This window comes from Ceratotherium simum, chromosome X (assembly GCF_057802395.1).
Source record: "Ceratotherium simum simum isolate JZ-2026a chromosome X, ASM5780239v1, whole genome shotgun sequence".
Lineage (NCBI taxonomy): Eukaryota > Metazoa > Chordata > Mammalia > Perissodactyla > Rhinocerotidae > Ceratotherium > Ceratotherium simum.
The window spans coordinates 44,497,669-44,517,746 of NC_141940.1; the positions used below are offsets into that span (position 1 = coordinate 44,497,669).

The 20,078-nt window shown below is 43.1% G+C and overlaps 2 protein-coding genes across 3 annotated transcripts in view; both read right to left on the reverse strand.

The window, feature by feature from the left end:
* CENPI (centromere protein I) overlaps positions 1-5,109 on the reverse strand; it is a 68,702-nt gene extending 63,593 nt beyond the window's left edge. The window contains exons 1-4 of the mRNA XM_087426812.1: positions 5,091-5,109; positions 4,733-4,832; positions 3,073-3,308; positions 2,301-2,438 (exon numbers count right to left, since the gene is read on the reverse strand). Of these exons, the coding sequence (XP_087282938.1) occupies positions 2,301-2,438; positions 3,073-3,295 (361 nt within the window). The 5' untranslated portion in view covers positions 3,296-3,308; positions 4,733-4,832; positions 5,091-5,109. The remainder of the gene's footprint in view (positions 1-2,300; positions 2,439-3,072; positions 3,309-4,732; positions 4,833-5,090) is intronic.
* A 1,929-nt stretch (positions 5,110-7,038) lies between these two features.
* On the reverse strand, positions 7,039-19,866 carry TMEM35A (transmembrane protein 35A). 2 transcript variants are annotated; one of them, XM_087427413.1, is made up of 2 exons: positions 19,614-19,866; positions 7,039-8,740 (listed from the first exon to the last, which is right to left on the reverse strand). In XM_087427413.1, the coding sequence occupies exons 1-2, from the start codon at positions 19,731-19,733 to the stop codon at positions 8,315-8,317; spliced, it is 546 nt and encodes a 181-aa protein (XP_087283539.1). In that variant the 5' UTR covers positions 19,734-19,866; the 3' UTR covers positions 7,039-8,314. The 2 variants fall into 2 exon arrangements, with proteins under 2 accessions (XP_087283539.1, XP_004441050.2); XM_004440993.2 differs by having other exon boundaries at positions 7,039-8,713; positions 19,614-19,839.
* Between the last annotated feature and the right edge of the window lie 212 nt (positions 19,867-20,078).

The following is a 20,078-nucleotide window of genomic DNA, read 5'->3' on the forward strand; positions in this document are numbered from 1 at the left end:
ACATGCCTACCCAGACTAGGGAAACTAAAGAAAAAATAAACAAGTGGGACTTTATCAGATTAAAGAGCTTCTATAAGACAAACGAAACCAGAATCAAGATGAACAGACAACCTACCAGCTGGGAGAGAATATCTGCAAAACATACATCTGACAAGGGGTTGATCTCCATAATATATAAAGAACTCACACAACTGAACAACAAAAAAACAAACAACCCGATCAAAAAATGGGCAGAGGAAATGAACAGACACTTCTCCAAAGAAGATATACAGATGGCCAATAGGCACATGAAAAGATGTTCAACATCACTAATCATCAGGGAAATGCAAATCAAAACAACACTAAGATACCACCTCAAGCCCGTTAGAATGGCTATAATCACCAAGACAAAAAACAACAAGTGTTGGAGAGGATGTGGAGAAACAGGAACCCTCATACACAGCTGGTGGGAATGCAAACTGGTGCAGCCTCTATGGAAAACGGTATGGAGATTCCTCAAAGACTTAAAAATAGAGATGCCCTATGACCCAGCCATCCCATTACTGGGAATCTATCCAACGAACCTGAAATCAACAATCCAAAGAGGCTTATGCACCCCTATGTTCATTGCAGCATTATTCACCATAGCTGAGAAGTGGAAGCAACTAAGTGTCCCTCGACTGACGACTGGATTAAGAAAATGTGGGATATGTATACAATGGAATACTACTCAGCCATAAAAAAAGACAAAATCGTCCCATTTGCAACAACATGGATGGGCCTGGAATGTATTATGTTAAGTGAAATAAGCCAGAAAGAGAAAGACAAACACTGTATGATCTCACTCATATGTGGAATATAAACCAACACATGGACAGAGAAAACTGTACTGTGGTTACCAGGGGCAGTGGGGATGGGGGGTGGGCACAAGGGGTGAAGGGAGTCATATTTATGGTGATGGACAAACAAAAATGCACAACCCAAAATTTCACAATGTTAAAAACCATTAAAACATCAATAAAAAAACAAACAAAAAAAAAACAAAAAGGCAACCTACTAAATAGGAGAAGTTATTTGCAAATCATATTATCTGACAAGGGGTTAATATCTAAAATATATAAAGAACTCATACAACTCAACAACAGAAAAACAAACAACCCGATTAAAAAATGGGCAAGAGGACCTGAATAGACATTTTTCCAAAGAAAACATACAGATGGCCATCAGGCACATGAAAAGATGTTCAACATCACTAACTAGGGAAATGCAAAACAAAACCACAAATAAGATATCTCCACACACCTGTTAGAATGGCTATTATCAAAAAGACAGGAAATAATAGTTGGAAAGGATATGGAAAAAAAGGAACCCTCGTACACTGGTGGCAGGAATGGAAACTGGTGCAGCCACTATGAAAAACAGTATGGAGATTTTTCAGAAATTAAAAATAGAACTACCAGGGGCCAGCCCGGTGGCACAGTAGTTAAGTTTGCATGCTCTGCTTCGGTGGCCCGGGGTTCGCAGGTTCGGATCCCAGGTGCAGACCAACGTACCACTTATCACACCACGCTGTGGCAGGCATTCCACATATAAAGTAGAGGAAGATGGGCACAGATGTCAGCCCGGGGCCAATCTTCTTCAGCAAAAAGAGGATTGGCAACAGATGCCAGCTCAAGGCTAATCTTCCTCACGAAAAAAAAAAAAAATAGAACTACCATATGATCCAGCATTCCACTTCTGGGTATTTATCTGAAAAATACAAAAACACTAATCCAAAAAGATATATGCATCCCTATGTTCATTGCAGCATTATTTACAATAGCCAAGATATGGAAACAAGGTAAGTATCCATCGATGGACGGATGGATAAAAAAGAGGTGGTATATATACACAATAAAACATTAGCCATAAAAAAGAATGAAATCTTGCCATTTGTGAGAACATGGATGGACCTTGAGAGTAGCATGCCAAGTAAAATAAGTCAGATGGAGAAAGCCAAATACTCTATGATTTCACTCATACGTGAAATCTAAAAAAACAAAACAAACAAAACAATAACAAACTCATAGATACAGTGAACAGACTGGTGGTTATCAGAGGGGAAGGAGGTTGGGGGGTGGGCGAAATGGGCGAAGGGGGTCACTTGAAACTGTATAGTGATTGATGGTAACTAGATTTTTGGTGGTGATCACTTTGTAGCATATACAGATGTCAAATTATTATGTTGTACATCTGAAACTTACATCATGTTATATACCAATTTTACCTAAATAAAAAATACCTAACAGCAAACTGATGACAAATGTAAGCCCTTGACATACCAAATTTGCCACTGAGTGCCACATTTAAAAGAATGTCAATTCCTTCTGGAGCTAACCCATTCTTCCAAGCCACATTTTCCACAGTTTTCAAGTGTTTTTCCAAGGTTTTATCTTTACTCCGTGAAGTTTTAGTGGGACCTGGAAAAAGGAACAATATTAAATAGGTGGGACCTTTAAAATTCTTTCAGTCCTCAGCCTCAACAATTACAATTTAGGATACTTTAAAGGAATAGCTTTATGTAAAACATGTCTCCCTAAAAACCCTTCAAAGCCTTTAAAACTCGAGAATATTTAATACCAATAGCACCTTCAGTGAGGAACACTGAATCATGCCCTGGTTTCTCTGCTCTAAACTAACTAAACGCACTGAACTTCGACTATAAGCTGTTTCAATACTAGGGCAATGGTCCCCAAACTTTGCTGCACATTGGAATCACCTAGGGAATCTTTAAATAATCCCGATGCCCAGGCTGCATCACATACCAATAAAATCAGAATGTCTAAGAGTGGATGCCAGGCATCAGTGTTTTTTAAAGATTCTCAGATAATCCCAACATGCAACAGTTCGGAAACCACTCTGCCAGCAACATGCTTTGTTGTTGTATCCCTAGTACCTAGCATACTGATACGTAGTAAGTGTTCAACAAATGTCTACTAAATAAACAAAACCATGAATGAGCAAACATATGCTTTCCTTTACAAATCCTTAAGAAAAAAGTCTAGAACATTTTTAAAGAAATTGGATTTTCATAAGGAAAACAATCTGTCTTACCTTTCTCGAAGTATCTTACTGCTATTTGCAGAGCATCTTCTGCTTTACCATCGGCATGTTCATAATATTCCACTGGGTTGTTTTGTCCATGTTTTGAGACACTCTTTGAGTCGTTTAGGTCCTCTTTCACTCTCCAGGCTGAGAGATTAGTCTGATAACTATTACTACCTTGTGAACTCTTCTTTTGTGCCCGAGAGTTCTTAACTCTCTTTTGGGATGACATTACTGCACATATTCTATACAGAAACAAGTTTCAAGTTACCATTAATCAGCCAAACAAACAGTCCCTTTTTACTCCACAAAGACAGGAACCATATCTGCCTATATTCCCAACATTTAGTACAGAGTACCTAGCATACAACAAGTACACAATAAAAGAAACTGACAACAATCCAGGAAACAAAACTTACAGGTTAACTTTCTCAGAAAGCCCTTGACCTCAACAGGAATAGAGAGAAACAACTCTCCAAGGTAACATTCACCAGCTGAACTGGCCTTCTTGTGGGACAAAAACATAAGGGTACAGGTAACACAGCAAGTTCTCTTTAAATGGCTATATCACATAAGCGAGTCCAAAAGTAATCCATCTCATAAAATCAATCTTCCTTTCTCTACTCACTCCTACTTTTCTCCACCCCTCCCTGATTTTGTTTTTAATCTTTCATGCTCCCTACTTTGTCAGTGCTAAGTTAAAACTGCATAGTTCAAAAGTCAAACTGGTGGCCAAACTAAGGATTCTCAGAACAGAAACATTCCCCATTAATTCACTTCTTCAATAAATAATTACTGAACATCATCTCTATGCCAAGCATAGTTCTAGTTACCAGAGATAAAATAATAAAACAGTCAAGGTCTGTGCTCTAAGGAAACTTATGGGGGTGCTGTGGGCAGGAGTGTGAGACTCGAAAAATAAGTAAATAATTAGTAGTGAACATCTAACAGTGATGTGACAGAAATGGGGCTGGGAGTGAGAAGCTACTAAGGAATAAGTGTGCAGAGAAAGCCTCTCTGAAGCGACCTTTAAGCTGAGATTTGAATGCCAAGAAGGAACGAGCCATGTGAGGATCTGATGGAAGAATACTTCATGGAGAGGGAAGAGCAAGACATGCTAAGACCTTAAAAGCAAGAGCTTCCTGTGTTAGAGAAACAGCAACACTACTGGGGGGGGGCGGGGGGCGTGTAGAAGCATGAAAGGGCTAGAGGGCAGTGAGTGGGAGATGAAGTCAGAAAGGCAGCCAGGGACTACCATTTTGGGACTTGTAGGTCAGAGTAAGGAGTTTGGGTTTTAAGTGTCATGGGCAACTATGGGGGAAGGGAGGGGTGAGAGAGGGGAGTGATACTATCTGATTTATGTGTTAAGACCATTTTAGCTGCAGCATGCAGAATAGAATGTTAGCGGTCAAGGAGTGGAAACAGACCAATTAAAAGGGTCTTGCAGAAGTCCAGAAGAGAGATGACTGTAGTTGGAGCTAGGTCTAAGGTATAGCGCTGGAAGAGGTAGAAAATATTCGTATTTGTGATATGTTTTGGAGGTAGACTGGGCAAAGGCCACGATAACAGAACTGGATGTAGGGAAAAGGAAAGAGAGGAACCCAGAATGACTTCAAAGTTTTTGGCTTCAGACGGGAAAAACTAAGAGAATAGTCGGAATGACACTTACTCAATCCCACCTCCCCAGAACAGATGAGGCCAGAGCTGGAGAGCAATATGTATGTCTAACCCAGCGGGAGGTTCCGGGTTCCGAGCTGTTTCCCAGGGTCCTAAGAAAGAAGGGCGGGAGTGCAGCTTCTGACCTCAGCCGGTTGAACTGTTCCATCGCTTCCCAAGAACCCCCCTTTCACAGCCTGCCCCAGCAGGGAGCGAACTTGGCCACTGCGACTGACTCACTGAGCAGATTCCTGGGCTGGGGGAAAACCCGACCCCAACCACACTTTGCAGGATAGTCCTGCTCAGAAGTCAGGAGATTCCCTTCGCTCTCGGGGGGGCCCCATTTCGCGCAGTGTTTAAAAGTACCTCACCAAATACACTCAGCGGTCCTAATGCCTCCAGCGTCCGAACGTCGCCTCCCGGATTCAAAAGAGCGGGCCCCACCCCGCGCATGCGCTTCCGCGGAGACCCAGGCGGTGGCTAGGCGGAGCGGCATACTCTGCTGAAGCCTGATTGGTTGGGCTACAGCTCAACGGCGCGAGGCGGCGCGCGCGCGCCGACGCTGACGCAGACCCAATGCCAGAGAGCCGCTTGCCCCACCCTCCCCGGCCCGGGGACGCGCGGCAAGTGGGCCGTTGCTGCTGGAGCCAGCTGATTGGCTGGCGTTCCCACAGTGCTAATAATGTTCGCGTTCGTCATTTTGCTTGAAACGGGACAATTAATGTCTCGATTCTGAATTTAACAAGATCAATTATAGCGATCATTTAGCTCAGATTGACCCCACATGTGGGACTTTGTAGGAAAATATGAAACTGCAAACTTCGCAATAAAGGCTGCTTCTCCCGTGCTGGGCAAGGGACTTAGGTTACAAGGTCTGTGACCTCTGAAGCTGTCGCTTTCCCCAAGTAAAGCTAGGGGGTGGGAGGAAAGCATGGCTGCCTGGATCTGCCCTCCTTTTACCGAGGATGGTCACGCACACCTTCCAGGATGTGCTAGAAACGTGTCCTGAGCCAGAAGTGGCACCTTGCACGTAGCCGGCCAGTCAACATGTAAAGATTCCTAATTCTGAGGAATCGATGGACCTTAAAGAAACTGGCTAAAACAGCAACAAGGGCTTTGTCTGAGACTGAGCTTGGTTCCTAGTTTAATCTCTTAGTAGACTAGGAATCAGAGAGGAAAGATATAAATTTAATGGCTCTGTTAACTGTAGGCAAAACTATAAGAGGAAACTTTGCAATCTTAGGGAGAGATGAAGAATCAAAGATCAAGTTGGTTTGGGAGACACTACAGCAGAAATGACTGTTCACCGCATTTTATATTTATATGGTTTTCAGAATACTTTCACGAACTCTTATTTAGTCATGCATGAGAATTGTGTTCAATATTTTCCATGGTAAGTACTCTTCCTTATCTAGTAAAACCAAAAATTTCTTGAGTTATTTTTCATACTTTTAATCATTTCATAGACATATAAATTGGAAGGTATTTTAAGCCTTCAATCCTCTTCTTTTTTATAAATGGTGAAACTGGGGCCGAGTGGTGAAAAAATTTGCTTAATGTGGCAAATCTGTGGCACTGGCACTTGTACCGCTTTGTGAACACATATATAGTGAGAGGTACTGGTTCACCTTTATTTAATACACCTGCGATTTTCTCTGAATTCATTCTTCCGCCTTCCCTTGTCATCACCTAATGAAGCAGAACTCCCAAAACCTGGAAATTGTATTGAGATCCTAATTCTATGGCTTTCTGTCTTATGTGCTAACATCACAGAGGTGTGGGGGAACTTAAATGAAATTGGGAAGTTGGTAACCTCATTAGTATATTAAGTGATTATACTCCCTGTTCTCTTTCTTCTCCTCCTTCATCCAGACTCAAAAATAAAAGAGCCTGACTTCAGGCGTCAGCCCAATGGCGTAGAGGTTAAATTCACGTGCTCCACTTCTGCGGCCCGGGGTTCGCAGGTTCTGGGTTCGGATCCTGGGCACGGACCTACACACCACTCATCAAGCCATACTGTGGCAGCACGTCCCACATACAAAATAGAGGAAGGCTGGCACAGATGTTAGCTCAGCAACAGTCTTCCTCAAGCAAAAAGAGGAAGATTGGCAACAAATGTTAGCTCAGGGCCGATCTTCCTCACCAAAAAAAAAAGTCTGAATCCCTTGATATGACTGTTTCTTTCCAGATTTTCATTATTTGTCCAGACAGTTTCCTCCAAATTTCAAAAATTTTTATTTTGAAAGAATGAAAGAAATAAGACAGAGAGGTATCAATTAACAAGAACAATGACATTGAAGAAAATACAATAATTTGTACTCCCCCCACACACAACACCCCCACCCCTTTCCCCATCTCTGGCACAATAATATTAAAACCATCAAAGCACATCAACAAGGACACACAGCAGTATGTAATGAAGAAAGCAAATTTTCATACTGCTCAATCCAACTAACCCATATCAAATGTCCTTCCCCCAGCTAAACTCCACCCACCAGAATGATAAAAAGGTGTAGGGGAGACAACCGTGGGGGTAACTTGGATCTTTGTTTACACTAGCAAAGTTCAGTGAAGATTCAGTAGGAGTAGTGAATCTGTTCGGCGGGGAAACACTGGATACAGCTCCTCTGTCAAATTTCAGATGATTTAAGAGAACGGTAGAGTTTGAGATTCACAGACTTCTAATAGGACTAATCCCTGCTCCCTCAATCGCAACAGTGGAGCAGCTGCCAAATGCTGGTTAGCTGCTGAGAACAGTGGAAGTGAGGCAGCTTTTGGCTTAAGAAAATCCGAAAAAAGATGTCTGGTAAGAAATTTACTGCTTCAGTTTCAAACTGTGAGTAAAGGAGCTTAGTAGGTTGGGTTCAGACAAAGGCAAGGTGAAACTTCCAATTTTATCACTTGAAGGATTAGATTATCCAATGACTGCATATATCCCTTATTTTCATTAAACTCAATACGGAGTATTTAGAAGTTAAACAACTGTTAAAGTCGAGGCTAATTAATTTTTCATATAACTCAGTGTCTCAAATTGAAGAAGCTTTTTCCTAAAGTGGTAGGTTTAAGTTTTCAGCTTAATCTATCGAGGGATTCCCCCATCCCATGGGAATACATCATTTGTTTTATACCAGAAGCAGGATTCTCTTTATAGGAGGTTTATTTTATTCTGCCTTGGCTAGAATCAGTCTATAAAGGGAAGGATACCAATGCAGGATTAGTTCAAGATCAGAGCCTTCTCCTCTGCATGTGCGTGTGTGCACACACACACAGTAAATACATTTTCCCACACACAATCTCACAGTCACATGCTTGCTGGAGTCCATCTCACAAATACACTTCAATAGTTAGCCATATACATGTACATGCAGCAAGATGTGAGCGTTGCCCCAGAGTGATTAAAAGTGGTGCACATATGTCTATGTGGGGAGGTCATTTTAGGGTATAGGTGTACACAAGCCAGTAGGGCCATTAACTTGCAGATTATATTTTTCCCTTTCCCCCAAGATAAATAAATCAAATGAAAAACACGGTAACATCTTCCTGGGTGTCATGGAGGCAACTGCCTGGAAGGTCCACTTTTAGCACTTCCGCTTTCCTATGACAACTTCATTTTGCCCTGAGGGGCTTTCTCATATAAGGAGGGCTGCTCCTCGGCATTCCCTGCATTCGCTGGTGGTGGTGAGGGCTTCTTCTCAGAAGACCGATCTTCCGGCTTGCGGGCAATCAGCAGGCGGCAGGTGAGCAGGATCCCAAACACCAGGGCATGGGCGTAGCGTTTGAGAGGATCACCGACTAGCTGGTGGAAGAAGAGCACAGCCAACACCAGCAAGAGTAGGAAGAAGTTGGCCACATCTTTGGGACGCCCAGGCACAAGGGTCATGACAATGCCACAGGCCACCTCAAGAGCACCAATGCTTTTGCGGAGGAGAATGGAATTGATCCCCATTTTCTTCAGCAGAGGGAGGGCTCGGACATAGCTCTTGTAAGCACGTTTCTGCAGTGGAATACCATAAGAAAATCGCTGCATTAACCACGATTGTAACATTAGAATGAAGAAAACACAAGCAAGGTTCTCCTTCCCCACCATTCCCTTTCCACACCGGCCAAAGCTGTCCCATTTTTTACTTTGTCCCCTAAATAAAAGCCTTGTAATTGAGATAAGAAAAAAGCAAGCAGGGCCGGCCCCGTGGCTTAGCGGTTAAGTGCGTGCTCTCCGCTGCCGGCGGCCCGGGTTCGGATCCCGGGTGCGCACCGAGGCACCACTCTTCCAGCCATGCTGAGGCCGCATCCCACATACAGCAACTAGAAGGATGTGCAGCTATGACAGACAACTATGTACTGGGGCTTTGGGGGAAAAATAAATAAATAAAATCTTTAAAAAAAAAAAAAAGCAAGCAATCTGCTGAGATCCTTTTGATTTAAACCTTAGTAAAAGCACCAAAGGTAATAGAATTTGGCTTTATAGTTTAAATTTTTTGTGTGTGATTATAAATCATAAACAACATTAAGAATTTAAAAGAAAATTCATTGAGCCCATAAAAACTGGTACAGATTAGCCACATCCACATTTTCTGGTGCCTGCTTTGTCCAAAACCAGGTGTATATAAATACCAACAAAAATGAAACAAGGCGAGGCATGGTGTGGTAGAGCCTCACTAATCTGGACTTCCCTAATTTGGAATCTGTGATAATTCTGAAAAGAGCTGAGCTGGAGTTTATATTTGTGGAATCTGTAAAAATTTTAAAAGTGTGTGCTAAGCAAATAGAAAAATATAAATGTATGCAAATGTTAGCCCCTTATATATCATTAGAATATAGTAAGACAAAAATCATTCTCATGTTCATTGAGATAAATCCCCAGGCCTTTACAAGACACTACTTTGATTAGCCTGGGTCAAATTCATTAATTTTAATTCAACAAATATTTATTGAACACCTACTATGGATTATGTGATGGAGATATAGAGATGAATAAGACAGAGTCAAGAAGCTCTCGGTCTAGTGGGGGGAAACATAAACATACATAGACAACATTATAAAGCAGCATGGTTAGTGGTATATAATAGAGGACTGTACAAGGTCTGATTGTAGCCCAAGGGAGACATCATGGGACAGAGGAGGAAGTCGCTGGATATATTACAAAATAATAGAATTATACTGACCTTAGAGTAATAGATAATCATATTTTTCACTATTCAGATTGGCCTGATCCTCATTTTGGAGTAAATTGATGAGATTTTATCAAGTGTCTTATTGGGTTGGCCCACTGCTTTGTTTCCATTAAGTATCCATTAATTCATTCAGTACTTATTAAATGCCTCCTTGTGCTAGGCACTGTACTAGGTACTCTGTAAATCTGAATGCAGATGTCAATCATTCAAAGGCCCTGCCTTCCTGAAGCTTGAGTTTATTTATTTATTTATTTATTTATTTTATAATTTTATTTATTTATTTATTCTTTCCCCCAAAGCGCCAGTAGATAGTTGTATGTCATAGCTGCACATCCTTCTAGTTGCTGTATGTGGGACGCGGCCTCAGCACAGCCGGAGAAGCAGTACGTCGGTGCACACCCAGGATCCGAACCCGGGCCGCCATCAGCAGAGCGCGCACCCTTAACCACTACTGAAGCTTGAGTTTATAAGAGGAGGAACAGTTATGTAAACACGTAAGTGCAACACAGTGTTATGAATGCTAAATAAAATTATGTAGTGGGTACAGTGGAGGTGCACCAGAGGGAGTGGTCAAGTCTCCCTTGATGGAGACTGAGAAAAGCTAGAGTAGAATCTTAAAAGAAGAGCAAGTGTTTGTAAGATCAACAGGGGAAGGGCATTGCAGGCAGAGGAAGCTGGATGAGCAAAGACCCTAAAGCACAAAATAGACTGGTGGGTTGCAAACACTGCCCCAGTTCAGCATAGGTTGGGGGAGGGAGGGATGGGAGGCGAGACATGAGACAGGGGAGATAGATATGAATCAGATCATGGAGAACTATATATGTTGTGTTGTGGAGCTGGACTTTATTCTATAAGACAGGGGGAGCAGCATTATTTGCTTTTAAGGAAGGTCCCTCTGGAAATAGTGTGGAAGATGGATTGGGAGAAGTATGCCTGGAAGCAAGGAGACTGGGTGAGAGACCTGGACTAGAGTAATGACAGTAAAGATAGAGGGAAAAGGACAGAGTCAAGGATACTTTGAATGCAAAATCAACAGAATTTGATGACCTATTGGATGTGGACAGTGAGGGAAAGGGAGAAGTCAAGAAAGATCCTCTGGTCTCTGGCTTGGGTGCCTAGGTAGAAGGGTGTTACCATTCTCCAAGTTTGGGAATGCATCCAGAGGAACAGGTTTGGGAGGTGCAGAGGGCAGGAAGGAATAAGGAACTCAACTTGGGGTTTTTTGGGTGGAAGTATCTCTAAGACATCTAAGTGGAGAAGTCTGGTAGGCAGCTCAGTAAGAGAGGTCTGGGGTAAAGATACAGAATGGATACTTATCAGTATGCCCAGGTAAAGTGTATACAGTGGAAAAAATTGTGTAACAGACATTTAAGAAATGGGAAGAGGGGGCCGGCCCCATGGCTTAGTGGTTAAGTGCGCGCGCTCCGCTACTGGCGGCCAGGGTTCGGATCCCTGGCTCGCACCAACGCACTGCTTCTCCGGCCATGCTGAGGCCGCGTCCCACATACAGCAACTAGAAGGATGTGCAACTATGACATACAACTATCTACTGGGGCTTTGGGGAAAAAAAAAAGGAGGAGGATTGGCAATAGATGTTAGCTCAGAGCCGGTCTTCCTCAGCTAAAAGAGGAGGATTAGCATGGATGTTAGCTCAGGGCTTATCTTCCTCACAAAAAAAAAAAAAAGAAATGGGAAGAGGAAGACAGTCGATAAAGCAAACAGAAGAAAGTGTGGTCAGAAAAGTAGGAGGAAAACCAGGCGAGACAGAGTCATGGGGGCCAAGAGGAATTTTAAGAAGAGAATAGTCAAAAGTGCCAGATGCAAGATAAGTATTATAAGAATCAGGCAGAAAGCCAACTTGACCTCTCAGAAGCATCTGGCGCTCAGAATAGTGTTCATACACTCTAGGTTTGGAACAAATGTTGTCATTTCCCTCACTTCTGGACAAGTGAATTCCCCTTTATTTCATGGATTAATTATCATGAGTGGCACAAGATAATCTTCTATGAGGACTGTTAAAAGACAGATGGTTTAGAGAAAAAAGCATGGGTTTGGATTCAAACAGACTTTGGCTTCAAATCCCCTGTCTGCGACTCTCTAGTTGGGTGTCCGTGGGCAAAATATTTGACTCTCTGAGCCTCATTTTCCTGAGCAGGGCTGGGACTAAGGTGAAGTGAGTGAGGCTATTTGCCTTGAATGCAAAATTTGAGAGGGCACCAAAAACACTCATTGATCAAGGTAAATAATATCCATGATGAACAATATATCAAAATTGTAAATAAAGGCAGGATCTGACTCTCCACTTGCACAATCCTGCCTCACTCACCTCTTCCTAATTCCAGCCCTGTCAGGTCCTGTCTTCATTTAAAATTTCACTTCCCCCTAGTCCCTACCCTATTCCTGAGCATATAAGGAAATACAAAGTGTTAGTCATTCTTCCTCCCTCTTCTCGTCTTAGGTTAAATCAGGGATTTTCAGAGAGAAATTAGGAAAGAGGTTGACCAGTTGGCATAGTAAAACCGTGGGCTGAACTGAGCCAGAGCTGCGTGGAGCAGAGCAGAGCTGAGGGGTAGGGCACCTGGTTGGGGGGAGAAGCCTGCCTGTTTCCTCTCACTATTAACCTAGATTCCACCTGCCCACTCTCTCCCCCATGCACTCTGGTGATGATAGCAGGGGGACATTAGGGAGAGAAATCTAGACCCAAGAGGCTTCCTTAACACTTTTAAATAAGGACTACTTCTAATTAGTAACACAATGCTTCCCAAGAGGAAATTCCTAAATCCTAAGTGTAAGTTTCTGACATGATGAACACAGGAGGCAAGATGAGTTTCTTACAGTCAGTTTGGAGCCAAGACTTCCAGATGCTGGCTCAGTGGCTTCTGGAAATGCTCCTTTTTTGGCTAGGGCTAACCACTCATCATTCAAGAATAGATTCTTATCTATACTATAGTGGAATATGTAGCCTGGGACCAAATTCCAAGTCTTTAAACCAAGTCCTATAACTTCAGTGATCTTTTTTCTCTCCATTTGGTGTAACTCCATATTACTTTTTCAGTTGTTTTTCTAACCTCTTAAACTGAAACTATAGATATTTTTATGTAGCTGTTGCCTCTTTCTTTTCTCCTTTTCTCCAGAGGAATGTGGATAAGTCATTTCATTAAATCTTTAGTTCAAAGCTGAGTAGGTACAGATAGCATCTATTCTCCAGGATTCCAGACAGGGAATGTTTAATTTGTTAGAGATGGGACTAAGCTTGGATGAGGTCTTGACATTATAGGAAGCCCTTTATTCTTTCTCCTGTGGAGTAGGATGGAGACATCAAAAGAATCCTATTGCCAGCTCCATCAATGCTTGGTTGGGCCACCTCAATTCTAACAATAGAAGGGTCACATGTCTTGAGTCTATAGTAACTAGATCTCTAAAGACTTGAATTGTTCTGATAGTAAGAATAGAGAGTTGACTGAGTCACTCTCCCAAAATGTTCTTGCGATTCAGTTTGTTAGGTCTGTTTCCTTTCCACTGCAATGACCCAGACTCTGTAACCACAGTGTGCTTATAGGGGAATGAAGCAGGAAAGAGAAGGCTTTAGTCAATGTTTTAAATCCCGTTAATCAAAGTCGATCATCCAGCAATATCCTTGAGTTGGAATTCTTAAGTAAGCTAAATTCCAATTTGAGTTTTGCCCCTAAATTGCTTGGAGAAAATTACTAAGTATTTTATTACCTCAGTTTACTCTTTCGTAAATTAAATGAGCATTTTGGAGATTTAGTCAAAGAATCATAGCATCAACCAAGGGCTACACACACACGTTTTATCATTAATGAACCACAGAATTAGAAATCCATACATTTGCAAGCCACAGTAATTATTTTAATGATAATAGCGATGAATCTAGCAGGTCCATACTTATGGTATGAGGAGATATGATTCAGACATGAGTCAAAAGCATATGGAGCCTTTCTTTAGTCAGACCTTTTTCTTTTTGTTATTTATTCTTCACAACACCCCATGGTCCATGATCTCATAATAATGACATTGAACTTGAACAGCTCAAAACTGTCTAATAATATTCATCTTCGACTACAATTAATAACAGATCCAAGCCAGCTATCAGGACAAAATGGGAACAAAGGCAAGTGGTTTGGTCCACTTGAGTTCACTTAACGCCAATTAGGTAAAAGAAAAAATAATTTAGCTAATATACTGTATGATTCCATTTATCTAAAGTTCAAATCAAGGCCGGCCCCGTGGCTTAGCGGTTAAGTGCCCGCACTCCACTGCTGGCGGCCCGGGTTCAGATCCCGGCCGCACACCGACGCACCACTTCTCCGGCCATGCTGAGGCCGTGTCCCACATACAGCAACTAGAAGGATGTGCAACTATGACACACAGCTATCTACTGGGGCTTTGGGGGGAAAATAAATAAATAAAATTATTTAAAAAAATAAAATAAAGTTCAAATCAGGTAAAACTAACTTATATTGTTAGAAGTCAAGATAGTAATTACCCTGGGGAGGTAGTAACCGGAAGGAGCCATGAGGGAGGAGTCTGAGGTGCTGGTCATGTTCTGTTTCTTGATATGGATGCTAGTTACATAGCAATATTCTGAGAATACCTTGGGCTGTACACATATGTGCATGTTTCAATAGGTATGTTATACTTCAATAAAATCTACAGGGAAAAAACTATATGAAAGCAGAAGAGGGCACTGACAAAAATATATTTTGGCTAAAAGTCTCACTCTAGTTGCCATCTTATACCATAAAGCCTACATAAGTGCTGCAAAATTTACTGACTCAAGTATGATTTTCCTGAATCTCTGCAGAAAAAAAGCCACATGGGAATCACAGATAAAATGCAATAAAAAGCCATCAAATGTTTAATTGCGAAATATCCATGTGAATGATAAACACCTTTTGAGCAATTCTACTTTCCACGGTCATATAATGCCCACCTAAAGAGGAAGCTGGCAAACCTGGTCCTACTAACCAAAGTAGATCCCTCCCAGATTGCATCTTAGGGCAGAAGAGTCTGACTTCTACTGTCAGTCAAAGGTCACTCCGAAACAAACACAGCTGTTGACCATTGAGATGCTACAAGCTCCCTGGCATAAGCTCCAATGTTGTTTAGCTTGGGATGGCTAGCTATGTGAACTAAGCAAAGTCACTTCACTTCTCAGGGTCAGTTTCCTCTCTGAGAGAATAAACATACTATACCACCTCAGAGAGCAGTCTAAGCATCAGTGAATTACTATCTTATTACCTAGTTAGAAAGCAGTTAATGGCAGTGATTGGAAGGACAAAAGATTACTATGGACATTAAATAAACTGCCCAAACACATGTGGAGTGTTTTCCCAGGCTCACACAAACAGGAGGGCATTTAACTATAGATAAGCAAATCAATCAAATCAATAAACCTTCCCTATGAGAGGATGCAAAGAAGAAGAGATTTGCCCTGGCTTTCTCAGGGCCAAAATCCCTTGGCTTCAATGTGACAGGATTTTGGTGTTTTCTTACCACTCCATATGTGGCCCTTTGTGCTTACAGGATGGAACCACTGCTGAATACCAAATTTAGAGGCAAGTCAACTGCTGAGCATTTGTAAGCACTGTCTCCCAATTTCTAGTGAATTAATGAAGGCATTTAGTCAAGGGAGTGGTGGTTCACGTTGAATTCACAAGAGATTTAGAGTACTCTATAATGACATTTACTAAATCTGGAGGAGGTACGGGGCGACACACACCAAATAGGCTATTCAGAGATGCATCTGGAAGTACTGCATGGGATCCACTGTGCATTATCCAGCAGCAAGTGTGGGTTTTCAATATTAGCTGATTCCGATAAAGGTCTGTTCTCCAGGGCCCATGAAAATAGCATCTTGCTCTTCTAAATGCTTGATGTATATCCCTTAAACTGGCCATTCAAATTAGTTAGGAAACCACTGCATAAAATGGAATCAATTATCATCATCACCTCACCCAGAGCATTTCTTGAGTACCTACTATATGTAAACACTGTACGAGATACTTCCATATGAAATCTCAGTTAATATTTACAACAACCTTCTGAGGTAGAAATTATTTTCTCACTTTACAGATGAGGAAACAGAGACACTAAGAGTGTCAGGACATGAACCCAAACCCATATAAGTCAAAGCCTGTTCTCTTTCCACTACCTTTCCTGGTTTCCCCAGTAGAGACAGGAAAGAAGTTCATAGTCATTTGTCTGTTTGGTTTTTAGCAGTGATTCTCCATGGAGGGGACAACACCTATGCATAGCACTAACGGTTTTAGAACAGGAAAAAAACAGTTGTAAGAAAAGCAAAAAAAAAAAAATCTAATTTTGAAAAATTGGTTTCAAAGTAAAACAAAACCCCAAAGTATGGATTGGGGCAGTTGAACTGGTACAAAAAGTGAGGGAGAATGTGCCAGATCTTTTTAAGAATCAGTTGTAAGTTCTGACGTCCAAAAAAGCAGTTGTAATCATTAATGACTCCTCTACTGAGGGTATTGAGTCACGGACGTGGTTTCTAATATGTGCACCAACAACAGTTTACCCTACAATCTTGGATCAGTTTATCCATCAGTAAAATAAGAATAACTAATAAAATGAATCTTCCTCACAGAGGTGTTTTAAAGAACAAATAATCTTAAAGCAACAACAACATTTTGAGATCTTATAAGAAAAGTCACTGCAGTTAATACATGACTAACTCCATCAAAGCAGAGGAATCACTCCTAAACGGAAAACAGAAAATCCCAGATAATCATCCCAGATGATCTAGGGTTGGGGTCCTGAGGAACTGCAGCCCCCTTCTAAGAAGAAATGGCTCCTGAACTGCATAATCAAGAGCCAACCAGAGAAATCTAAAGGGTGGTGACCAGCCAAGACAATGCTACAATGACTCATTCATTCACCCATCCATTCAACAAATATACATTCAGCGCCTTCTTTGTACTAGAACTGAATTTTCCCCATTTCCTATGGGTTCAAGAATAAAGCTGGGGGCCGGCCCCGTGGCTTAGCGGTTAAGTGCGCGTGCTCCGCTGCTGGCGGCCCGGGTTCGGATCCCGGGATCGCACCGACCCACCGCTTCTCTGGCCATGCTGAGGCCGCGTCCCACATACAGCAACTGGAAGGATGTGCAGCTATGACAGACAACTATCTACTGGGGCTTTGGGGGAAAAATAAATAAATAAAATCTTTAAAAAAAAAAAAAAGAATAAAGCTGGGCCAGCCCAGGCACAGCGCAGTGGACTCTATGCCAGACAGCTATCTCCAGCCTGGGGCCCAATGCTCAGTACAGGAGGGGACCCTGGAAAAGGGCAGTCTGAAAATCCTCTTCAAGTTTCATACTACTGTGGAGTCTACCTCCCAGTTACATATAGTTCTTTTTTTTTTTTTTTTAAAGATTTTATTTATTTTATTTTTTCCCTCCAAAGCCCCAGTAGATAGTTGTATGTCATAGCTGCACATCCTTCTAGTTGCTGTATGTGGGACTCGGCCTCAGGATGGACGGAGAAGTGGTGCCTCGATGCGCACCCGGGATCCGAACCCGGGCCACCAGCATTGCAGCGCGCGCACTTAACCACCAAGCCACAGGGCCGGCCCTACATATAGTTCTTTCATTCCCTCAAGATGCCCCTGAGCACAGAAACAGAATTGTGTGTACACACACACAGTGGTTCTATACTGCTATATTAGATTATACCTATTTAAATATATGTTCTTCTGTATGATATGAAATCTTCATATTTGTTTCTTCTGCCTTCATTAGACTGCAATAGACAGCTCCACTCCCTGGGAAAAAATCTACTGTAAACCCATTTGTGGCTGGTCCTCCTCGTGAGCTCCTGCCAAGCTGATAGGAAGCTTCCCGGTGACTCCATCTTAGTTGGATTGCCTGCAGAGCCTAACACTGTACTTAGGGTGCAGCTTGGGGGGCCTCTAAAGCAGCTGAGCAGGGTCTGAGAGACAGGGAGTATCCTGAAGAAGGGTACTCTGTCCCTAAGGAAAGGGAAAGCCTAAAAATACCTAAGGTGCACATACAGACATATACAAATATGTATATATGAAAAGTAAAGAAAAGCAAGAGCATATTCATTTATTTATAATCTAACAACAAACTACTACCGCCAAGACAAAAATATAGTGGCATTTCCCCTCCACCCGGTCCCTCTGCCCTAGCTCTTCGAGCCCTTTGGTGGCTTCAGCTACCCCACCTCCCCTCCTTTCCCCAATGCAGGCTGCCTTGAATACTCATTTTGACCTGATTTCAATTCCATCTGGTCAAGCATGCTGGGAGGAGGGGAAAGGAGAAGGAGAAACACGTTAGGATTTGCCACTGGGGCTAGACCTTGGCCCTTGAGTCCCAGCCACCATCCCCCACTCCAGGGTGATCCTGTGGTGAGGGAGACATGGAAAGCACCAGCTCAAACCCTGAGACAGAAGCCAGAGCTGCCTGCAAACGTTTTCTGAGCATTTACAATTTGCCAGTCTCCGTGAATTTACAGCTCATGTTAAGGGGCCCTGGAAGGCTCTGCTGTGGTCTCCAGGAGAGTTATTTATCCTGTCAATGTGTGAGGCTATTCCTCCTGCCTCAGCCCTAACAGGGAGTCCCTCTTGCCTCTTTTCTCTCTCCCTTCCTGTTCTCCCCAAAGCTCCTTTCTGTGTTGACCTTGAGAGCCCAGTAATGGGCTCCCTCCTATTACTGGCAGTCTGGCAGAGACAGTGAGAAGCAGGTTCCCTTCAGCTGGGGCGGGGAAATAAAGAGGCAAAGAGACAGGGGGAGAGGCGAGAGACCGAAAGTGCTGGAAACATCCCCTGCCATCTCCTCATACTACACAGCATAGGAACAAGTCCTCCTCACGCCCAACTGGGGAGAGCAGCCCAGCCCCCAGGTTGCAGAGTAGATGTTTTGGCCAGTCACCTTTGGTGATTCCAACTCTGCAGAGGGGAAAACCTGCAGAGGGCCTGGCTCTGGGCATCCACAGGAGGCAAGGTGTGGACTACGGACTATTTCACAGGAGAGAGAAGGCAGACTTTGCAGATTAGCCCACAAAAAAAACAAAATAAAACAAAACATCCAGCTCTCCCTTGAGAGAAAGGAAAGGAGCAGGCGCTCAGTGACCTTTATTTGGGCCAAGACTGCTTTGTCTCAAGGATACAGACACATGCCCAGGCAGCTAGGGGAACACTGTCAGCTCTCCGCTTGGGATGAGGAATACCTTTCCCGTCTCTAAAAATTGCTTGTTTTAGTAGCCCATTCTCCCCCAGCTCTTTCCGTCCTTCCCCTTTGTTCTTCCTGAAGATTATAAATAAACTCTCCAGCTTGCTCAACTCTAGCTCCAAGAGAAGGAATCAGACTTGCAGACTGGATGCCCAGACTTTGGGTGTGCTGGAAGGAGGGAAGGGCTCCTGCCAGTGACAGGTGTTACGCAGGTCTCAGCCTTCTGGTTTACTTGGGGGTGGGGGGACTCGCCGGGCAACCCCTCCCCCACTGGCATTCAGTGGCTCCAGAACAGTTGCTCCCGGCATAGCCCACCAATTAAATCGCTCTTGTCCAGCTGCTCTTTCCGAGCCGCAAAGTTGTTGGGGAGAAGGGAGGGTCCGGGTTGGGGGTAGGGGTTAAGGGGATGGGACCAGGACTGGGAAGGAAAGAAGGAGAGAAGTACTCGCAATCCGTTGGGGGTGCGCTCCTCATCATCCATTTGCTTCACTTACCATCTCACTGTAGGCATCCTTGCTGAGCCTGGGGGTCAACTTGATAGTCCCCATGAAAACAAAGAAGAGTCCCAGGGCCACTGAGAGGGCCACGACAGTTACGGTTCTGGGGGATGCCATGGGGTCACCAAGGCAGGTCCCAACTAATCCTTCTGCTTTGCGCACCCTGTCTGTCTAAGGCGCAGGCAGTTAGCACAGAGAGAGCTAGAGGGACGCTGCGGAGGCAGCAGGCAGCTAGAATGACAAAGGGAGAGGAGGGAGCTGGAGAGAAAAATTGAGAGATCGAGATTCAACCTCTCACTACAACAATCGCTGGGTCCTAATGCCCTACGCTTGCGCCTCACTGGCCAAAAACACAGTCTCTTAAGTTAAATGAAACCCTAAACTAAGCTGGAAATCTGGTCTTAAATAGGGAAAAGGTAGGTTATGCTTCAAGTTCAGTCCCTGAGCTGCATCTGGAATGAG